General features: G+C 39.9%; 1 protein-coding gene across 2 annotated transcripts; it reads right to left on the bottom strand.

Annotated features, from left to right (window-relative positions):
• Positions 1–448: 448 nt before the first annotated feature.
• On the bottom strand, positions 449–8,747 carry TMEM128 (transmembrane protein 128). 2 transcript variants are annotated; one of them, XM_079306110.1, is made up of 7 exons: positions 8,639–8,707; positions 8,436–8,597; positions 7,923–8,273; positions 6,703–6,844; positions 4,613–4,774; positions 3,459–3,567; positions 449–2,172 (listed from the first exon to the last, which is right to left on the bottom strand). In XM_079306110.1, the coding sequence occupies exons 3-6, from the start codon at positions 8,038–8,040 to the stop codon at positions 3,468–3,470; spliced, it is 522 nt and encodes a 173-aa protein (XP_079162236.1). In that variant the 5' UTR covers positions 8,041–8,273; positions 8,436–8,597; positions 8,639–8,707; the 3' UTR covers positions 449–2,172; positions 3,459–3,467. The 2 variants fall into 2 exon arrangements, with proteins under 2 accessions (XP_079162236.1, XP_079162235.1); XM_079306109.1 differs by having other exon boundaries at positions 8,436–8,747.
• Positions 8,748–9,929: the final 1,182 nt, after the last annotated feature.

The following is a 9,929-nucleotide window of genomic DNA, read 5'->3' as shown; positions in this document are numbered from 1 at the left end:
AAAAGCAAGGAGTTCACAGAAGTGGCAGCAGCATTGTGTCAGGTTACAACAATTAAAACAAGCATTGTTTTACATTTTTACCAGATTTGCCACTACTTCCCTTTGAGCATGTAAGTGAATGAGTGTTGTGTTGTGTTGTATTGTATCCTCAGATCTGTTACTGAAAGACTTTGCTTGATGCAAATGATACAATGAGCATATCTACTGGGATTCTGAGGAAGACTTCAAAGCAGTCAGAAGGCAAACAGCTCTCCAGAGGTGAACAGTGTACTATTACACCTTCAGTAAACCCAGCTCAGGGGGCATGAAAGCCAAAACACTCCGACTTTAGTATTTAAAATCTACATGAACATCTGTTTTATAGAAAAAGCAATGAGATGGCATTGGAAGTCTCCAAGAAAGTGTAATTAGACAGTTAAACAATTAAATATTGAACAACTACTGATGGTTTTTGTACAAAGTTTATTAAGATGTTCAGAAGAATGAATTTGAAAGATCATGTAGCAAATAGTAATTTTAGTTCAGATCACAAGGCAACTTAAAACACCTAGAACATTTATATGGCTGATAAATAAAAATACAGCTATAATAACCATCCCTGAGCAACACTGCATTTTAAATATTATAATAAAGTTACTCAAATGTACCTGTGTATGCAGACACAAAATTGTTAAAACCTCTTAAAAGATGAAGACCTGAAAATAAGCAACTTGCTCTTTAAAGACACGAAGCATGACTGGTTTTGGCAAACTCAAATATTGCATTTAAACAAATCAAGCTGTTAACTTACCCTACAAACTACTTCAAGTAGTGCTGAATGCAGTTTGTTTTGGTTTGTCTGGTCCTTTGTAATACATAATATTAGGTCACAAGCATTTTCGTTAACGGGACAGTAAATGCCAAAGATGATGTGTATCCCTTTCATTGCTAAACATTCCATGTGTTCAGCAATGGTGTGACTTTGGAAGTCAGAATGAAGAACACAGTACCCTTTGACAGTCCAGACTTCAAGCAACACTCTCAAGGTGTAGATTTTAACAGGTTTCAATACCCAATTTCTACATTCTCCTATTTTCCAAAAGGCATGAGTGAAAAAGTATTTACACAAGGATCTACATAAAGTAGTCTAGCAACTAGATGGTGCCCAGGTCTTCAGATAGTTAAATATCTCAGTCAACATGAACAGTCACTTAATAAAAATAAAATGCTACTTTTTTTCACAACTGAGTATAACTAGTAGTGTTAAGTTAATACCAGCCTCTTCATTGTTGAGGAAGGAAAATGGCAACTTCATTAACAGGCACTGCTAAGAATGAAAAGTTAATTTACCAGAGAAAAACAACCTGAATACTAAAAAACAATGCATACATCAAAATAATTTAATGTGTGCTCTAAATTTCTTGTGTAGTATTAATATTGTTCATAGCATTGCTGGTTATTCACAACTTCATCATCTACCTTTGACTGTGGACAAACTGTATGAGCACAAGTAGAATGTATTTATTTAATTGATGGCACTGCCAAATGTCAAGTAGCTTTCCCTTACCCCTATCCATACCTTTTTTTTAAACACTAGTAGATCTGAATTCAAGACATTAGATAATAAAATATTTCCTACATGGAAAAACATATAACATTAGAAATTCAACAGATCAAGAAATGTCTCCTGTAAGTTTACAAGTACAAACACAGGTTCCAGATAACAGTGTTTTACCTGTCAATTCAAATGAAAAGAATATAGTATTAAAACTCCACAGCACTTGATTTAAGTATCACTTACAAACCAAATAACATGATTTGAGCAGAAAGTTTGAGTAGGTGACCTCTGAGGCCCCCAGAGATAATATTTAAAGGTCCCTTTCAACACTAACTATTCTATGGTGCTATTACTTACTACCCATGTCCTTAATATTCAAGTATAAAGAGAAGCTTTACAAAGATGTACAAAATGAAAGGCCTCATGTTACCAAGAGATGTAAAACCTATTTATCTTCCAATTATTCACTAATCAATTGCTTTCTCCTATGGTTATGTCCATCAATTTATAAATCAAGTAGATTAAGAATTACTGTATTAGTTAGAGCAAACAGGCAGTATTAGAGAAGTACTGGAATGTAACAAAAGTGACATACACTTTGCAGGATTACAGTTACTCGAATCCTTCACATGAAGCTGAAAGAAAAAAAAAACCAAACCAAATTTAACAAAAATCTTTGAAGGTTCTATATACTGCACAAGCTGTATTGTGTACTGAATGAATTAATGATTTTGGAACACCAAGTAATAACTTGTCCCTAATTATAAGACAAATAATTATTTGACCTAATTATTAGACTTTTCCTACATACTTCAAGGGCTCAGATAGAACTCAGCTAATGATAGAACCAACAAACATGGATACGTTTGTATCAGCAAGTGTGACCCAAGTTCCCACACCTAAGAGGTTCTGAATTAAATACTGTATTTTTCAGAAGGCTGAGTTTTGCCAGAATACAAGTCAATTATCTCCTTCAAAATCAAGTTTCTTGATATTTCAAAAAAGTAGAGGGGAAAATAACAATCATAGTTCAGTTTGTTATTACAAAATAAATAAATCTGAGTTTCACCATCCCAGCCATTAAACACTTTTTGCCTACAACTCTGTCAGTACAAGAGACTACACTCTAAATCCAGCAACCCAGCACAGTCTTCTTTTTGCTGCACTCCTAAAAATGCTGAGGGATCTCCTCACCAGGAAGGATTTGTGATGGCAAGCAAAGCCAAACAGTCTTCCTCCTCATTCCCTTGAGAAGTACAACAAACAAGACCTGCTGAAGGAATAGTTTCCCTGGGTGATATGAGACACCTGTGATACAGGGGACATCCCTTACTCTATTTACTGAGCTGTATTTGATGTCTTCCTTAGCTTTTTACATTTCACTGTATTCATTTGATTAGTATATCCTAACAAAAGATGTGGCAGTTATGAAGAATGCATTTTTCAAGTCAACAAAACATGGGTTGGCCTTTGAAAAGTTCTTTTTAGAAAGAACAAAGAACATCTTGTATCTGGCAATTTCCCACACAGTAGGTTGATCTGGGCTGTGCATCACAGGAAAGGAAAACAGCACACTTGAAGACCCTTTACTATCAGATCAAGCAGCTTTACTAAGAAGTTCTCCCAGCCTAGGTAAAAGCTGCAGGTTTTTGGCCTAAATGTCCCCAAACCATCCATTGTCACTAATGTTTCTTTTCAACATTTAGAATGGAATTTTACAGAAATGAAAAGGATACTCTTCCCCTTTGGATAGTTGCATGTTCTCTGGTTACTCTAAATGCCACAAAATATCACAATTCTAAGAATGTAAGAAAAATAGAGAAAGTGTCCCTAATTGGCCTCCCAATCCTTAAATGTCTAACAAAGATAAATACCAAATAAGATAAATACTTTTATGTACTTTAAAAATTCAATTATTTACCTGAAGAGTTTATCCCAGGAATGACACAAGCATCACAACACCCATGAACTGAATGAAGAGCAACACAGGTGTAAAAAATGACCAGACAGGCCACAAGGCAACATTGAAACTGGGAATAAAAGCAGAAAGTATTTGGTAAGTTCAGATGTCATATTGCAGAAACACCATACAAAGGAAACATGTAAAAGAGGAAATAAGATTTAAATTACTTAACCTGGGAATATATTTCTTTGTTTCTGAAAACAAAACACATCAAGGGTAAAGGGTAAAGTTACCTTTTACTTTCAGAAAATCTGTATCTGAAGTCCCTGAAAATGACCTACTCTTCTATTTTTCTATGAGCATACATGGCATTTGAGAGAAGTCTTAAATCTGAACTTTTATCCAGACACATTTCAGTTGACTGAAGAGATGGGAAAATCAATTTGTTTTACAACTGACTTACAAGAATTACATATTTGACTAATTATAAACCACAGGGACCTTTATTTTCTTCAATTTTCCTTTTTTTCACCATTGCAACAAATACTGCCTGATACTCTGATTCAACAGCTAAACAAGAGGAAATCAATTTTCGTGCAGAAAGCATACACTGGCACAACATATGTAATTTTCTTCATTCACATTTGGTCAGTTCTAACTCATATTACCTCATAAGTAAAGCAACTTTTACTAAAAGTAGCATTCTCAGACAAAATACAAACCCTTAAAGCTCATACAACAATAGTCAGAAGTCTAACATTTTGTGTGTGTCTGCTACTTATAGAATGTTTGATAATGAACTGTGACAAAAGCTGATCAGGCTGATTTTTTCTCAGATGGCGAGACTGCACCTTTGTCTTAATTTGTAAACTGCACAAGTGTTGCCAGAGGTGAGAAATCTACACTAACAAAGATAAAAACTTCATTTTTCCCCTAAATTTTCAAGACAGAAAAGATCCAGTACATCTCCAAGTACACAGTATACAGTTTCAACTGTTGCCACTCTTGCTTTTTGGATAAAAGTTGAACGTGCAAGAAATTATGCTACATAGAATTGGTATTGTCACCAATACAGGTAGCAGAATTACAGAAATTATACTTGTTATAAAATGAGTCCATTAGCCCCCAGACTTGCACCGTTTTAGCAGAAGTTTAACAATGTTTGAACTCACCAAACTGCTGCTGCTATAAAGGTAGCTGTTGCAACAGGAATCAGTGCAGGGTACTGTTCATCATAGTCCTGAATTCCACAGTACCACTCAAGATACAGTATGCAGTAAAAGGCAACAGATAAACATGTAGCCAATAAACACATGCCACAGGAAAGCCACCAGCTGCAGGAAGAAAAGCACATTAAACCGTGTTTAGTACAGTCATATTGCAGTTTGCACACTGCACTGATCTCCAGTCTACAAACAGAACTTCAGTCTACAAACAGAGCAGGCAATATCTGTTAAATACAGAGATAGTGGCCTAGAGTTCCTGTAGGTTTTACCTGAATTTTTACAAAACACTTTCTGCCCTTAAAATCTGTCTTATATAAACAACTGAATTTAATTTTGCAAATGAAACGTTCCTTTCATATACTGTCCTCTCAAATATTTTTGAAATTCAACGTGACAGATCTTGTCAGGAATCTACTATACCACCACACCAAAACCACCTAGTCACTAATAAAATAAAATAGGCTCCACTGCAACTGTGGAGCTTTTCTCTATAAGTTAGACTGGTGATCTTTGTGCAACAGAAATTCTGCAGAAAGCTTTAATATGGTCGCAATTCGTAAACCCTCAAATTTCACAGACAAGAAGCAGGAAGATTTTTCTTCATAACTGCTGAAGAAAACCATGGAGAAATCCAGAATTTTAAACCCAGAATCATAAAAACACAGGGTGTGTGTTTATTTAGGGAGACACACTTTTGAGCCTCTCTGAGGATACTCTTCAATACTAGTTCAGATAAGGCAACTTGGGAGGAAGATGTACTTTAATAAAATCTTATCTGAATGTGTACAAGCAAATAAAAGTTTTTACAAATTAATTCTTACCATATATTGATTACTGAGTTAATAAGGGTAATCAGGGATCCTCCTACTCAGTAACATTTGCTCTAGAATGGTACAGCAAACATAATATGCTACTTTGAAATCTTATTACTACCATCTGAGAATTCTGCACTAAGAGAACTGTTGCTGTGGCCTACCTAGACAAGCAGTGCAGGAAGACAGGTCCTGACCCCAAATTTTGACTACACCTTGGAGTTACTGGCTTTGCTTTCACAGTCAGGTGTTTGAAGGATTGTAACTAGCCTGGGAGAGCAGCTCCAGAGAAGAGCACAGAGCAAGGCCCTGTGCAGCTTCCATGTACTGATACAACAATGACAAAAGCAATTCGTTTTAAAAGCACTTCCATTTGAAGCTATCTAAAAGCATTTAACACACATCAATCCCACTGAAAATAATTTAATAGAAAAGAAATAGACTAGAAATAAAAATTACACATAAATTGTTTCACTAATATTTTGCTGACCTACTCAAAATCATCTAGAGAAATGAACTTCTGTTGGACTTTTAAGGATTAATTTCAGGGGGTTCATTATAAAAACAAAATCAAAACCAAAACACTTCCAACAAAGCAGGCAGCTATTTCTTGGACTTAAATGAAAACTTGAAGGTACGGTATCAAAATGTCTGGTACCAGAGCCAATTTTGCACATACAAAGACAGCTCAGCAGAGTTTATAGAGAAAAAAAATACAGTTATAGCAAATTTTAAGCATTTGTATTTACTTTAAAATTAGTTCAGTAATATCAGTTTAGGTGGTCATCTGGTCCAGCCTCTCTGCTCGAGCAAGCTCTGCTATTGCCAGTTGCCCAGAATCATGTCCAGATGGCTCTTGAGTACCTCCAAGGATGGAGACTCCACAACCTACCTGGGCAACTGTTCAGTGCTCAATCACCCTCACAGTAAAAAAAAAAGTTTCCTGATCTTTAGAGGGAACCTCCTCCATTTCAGTTTGTGCCCACTGCCTCTGGTGCTGTCCTGGACACAGCTGCAAAGAGCTTGGTTCTGCCTTCCTTGCACCCTCCTTTCATTGACAAGATGCCTCTGAGCCTTCTCTTCTTCAGGCTGAACAGTCCCAGGTTTCTCTATTCCTACTGCAGACCTAGTTCATCCATGATTTAAAATACAGTGACCAGATGTAACAAATTGAGTATGATTGTAAGACTGAAACACACCTTTTTGTAAGAAAAGATACCTTACCTATCTGCTTGCATAGTTTCTTTAACATTTTTCAAAAAATCAAAGTAGTATGTCACAGCTATGGATGTCAAAATCCAGAATGCAGAATGAATATTCAGTCTGTTAAGAGGCCTTATTGTCTTCTCTAGAGCTGTAGACTCTTCTGTAAATAAGAACATAATTATAGCACTAAAGCAAGTCATTAAATGGAGTGTGATTATACGTAAAGCATCATGCTTTATCTTTTTAATTAATTTATCATGGGAGATTATTCTACTCATCACGATACACTTTGTACTACAAATAGTCTGAAAAGCTCTGAACATTTACTGAAATGAAACAGACTAAGCAAGGTACCCTTTGATAAAAGGATAGAGCAGTAACAGTCAGCACAATACCGTATCTGGGTGTCTTTTTAGAAAACAGCTGAGATTTTTGTAAGGGTTGTTTAACTAATTAAAAACCCCTTGTGTTATTACAGCATTTCTATTAACCCAGCAAATAGAATTTCATATTATTTCAAATTACTAGTTTATTTGTACCCTTCTTTATTGATTTTAGTATTTGCAAAACGATTCCAGGCATAAATAATTTTCTTGTTCTCAACTACAGATAATTCACAAATTTTCAGCTGTAGTTTCAGAAGCCAGTTTGACTTACACTGCACGCTTTCAGCAGATAAACTACAACTATCATTGTGCAGGAAACTACCTTCTCTTTTCCCCCTCATTTCCACGTACTGTTTTAATGAGAGCGAGACACCAGAGCGAGCAGATGAGAGACTTTTTTGTGCACGACAGTAACTATGTAACACAGTATTTATGTACACTGTCAAAAAAACCAAGGTGTCTGAGGCGGTTTTGATGTCTCACGCTCTGAAGTTTATCACCAGAGTTCCTGGTGGCCTGCGTGCCTTCAGCAGTGTCACACGTGCCGACTCCTGCACACGCACCGCCACAGCCGAGCGTGCCCGCAGCTTTGCCGCAGCTTTGCCGCAGCTTACAGGCAGCTTTATTTTTAATTTCCCAAGTTCCTCCTCATCCTAGCGGAGCTTGGGCCCGGAGCATTCGAGCACTTCATCCGCATCGCCCCTGCGTCTCCCTCACCCGCTCGCGGTCAGGAGCGGACACCTGAGGGCGGCGGGGCCGCTCTCCGCGCCGCTCCGCCCGAGGCGGCCCCGCCGCCGTCCCAGCGCCCGCCCGGCGGGGCCCGGCACCGCTCCGCGCCCCGGCACCACCCACCGGCCGTCCCGCCGCCCGGCCCCGGCGGCTGCGGCTCCTGCGGCTCCCGGGGCTCCGGCCCGCGCCGCCCCGGCCGCCGCAGCCTCGGCAGCGCGTCCCCGCCGCCGCCGGGCTCCATGTTGGGCCGCTCCGGCAGTGACGCGGCGGGGCGGGAGCGCGGCGGCCGCGACCGCCCCGGCCCCGGCGTGAGGGGCAGCGGCGGCGCCGGGGCCCGTGCGGGACAGAAACAGCCTGGGGACCGCACTGAGGCCGGTTCGGGAACAGAAACAGCCTGGGGACCGCACTGAGGCCGGTGCGGGAACAGAAACAGCCCCGGTACCGCACTGAGGCCGGTGCGGGAGCAGAAACAGCCTGGGGACCGCACTGAGGCCGGTGCGGGAACAGAAACAGCCTGGGGACCGCACTGAGGCCGGTGCGGGAGCAGAAACAGCCTGGGGACCGCACTGAGGCCGGTTCGGAACACAGAAACAGCCTCGGAACCGCACTGAGGCCGGTTCGGAACACAGAAACAGCCCCGGTACCGCACTGAGGCCGGTTCGGAACACAGAAACAGCCCCGGTACCGCACTGAGGCCGGTTCGGGAGCAGAAACAGCCCCGGTACCGCACTGAGGCCGGTGCAGGAGCAGAAACAGCCCCGGTACCGCACTGAGGCCGGTTCGGAACACAGAAACAGCCTCGGAACCGCACTGAGGCCGGTTCGGAACACAGAAACAGCCCCGGTACCGCACTGAGGCCGGTTCGGGAGCAGAAACAGCCCCGGTACCGCACTGAGGCCGGTTCGGGACACAGAAGCAGCCTCGGAACCGCAGTGATCCCCCTGGAGAGGGGGAGCGGTGCCGTGTACAGCCCAGTGCCGCAGTGAGGGCTGTGGTGCCGAAATGATTCAGGGGAAAAAAACCAAAAAAAACAAAACCTAACTAAAAATAAAACAAACAAACAAAACCCATAAAAATTCTGTGCGTAAAAATGTTTTCCTCGTCTGCCAACCAGATGTTCTCGAGGGCAGATGTTAGGTAAATCTCAATTTTGTGACACAGACCAGAGGCGTAGGTTAAAAATGATTGGAGCGTGGTGCTAATAACACCAAGGTTCGATCCCTGTAGGGGATGTTCACTCAAGGCTTGGATTCCATGATCCTTCTGGGTCCCTCCCAACTCGGAATATTCTGTGGTTCTGTCAAGTGCAAAGCTCTGGGAAGTTCCCAGAGCCACGGGAAACATGTAGCGCTCCCGACTGCACCTTGTAACTGGAAATAATAAACATAATTGCAAGACAAACTAGGTAAAAGTTAAATAAACGAATAAAATGGTAAAATAGATTGTTTCAGTTCTGCCATTGATTTTTTGTAACTAGATACAAAGTCACATCAGCATGTTTCTGCAAATAAAACTTTTAAACCAAGTATTTTCCCGGGACTTTCTTGTTTATTCGCCTGGACAAACTCAAAACTAGTCGATTTTACTCACAGATTAACCATAGGTCTGGTCCTTATAATAATATTATGAATATTAGAAGTACTGTGAATATGTGTACTGTATCTTCTGGATACAGTGTTCAGTGATTAAGCCATTAACATGGCTTATAAAATGGAAAATTATTTCTAATAGTAATGATTTATTAGATTAATTAGATGATCCATGTGATTGTTACAAAGCCTGTGCTTTCTCAGAGAAAACTGTGGTATAACATTCTGACTAAGGCAAAAATCTTGCTGAATTCAGTGGGGAAGTACCTGTCCAATACAGCAGCTGTTATGTATAGATTTTCTTTTAAGTGGGATTAAATGTAGAAATATTCAATAAAAGATCAGATTTATTATAAGAGAGAATGAATAAACAAAAACCTAATTTTAATATGTTTTACTTACCAAAATCATATTTACAGTCCTTTCAGCTGTATACAGATTAAAGTTCGAACATCCAAGTATTTAATAACCTGATTGTTCTTTTCCTCACAGAAGGCAAAAAATTTTGCATTAAAACAATGATTATGAGAAATGTGTGAAT

The sequence above is a fragment of the Erithacus rubecula genome, assembly GCF_903797595.1.
Source record: "Erithacus rubecula genome assembly, chromosome: 5".
Taxonomy (NCBI): Eukaryota; Metazoa; Chordata; class Aves; order Passeriformes; family Muscicapidae; genus Erithacus; species Erithacus rubecula.
Note: the sequence above shows the minus strand (reverse complement) of the source record. Positions and strands in the feature narration are given on the sequence as shown.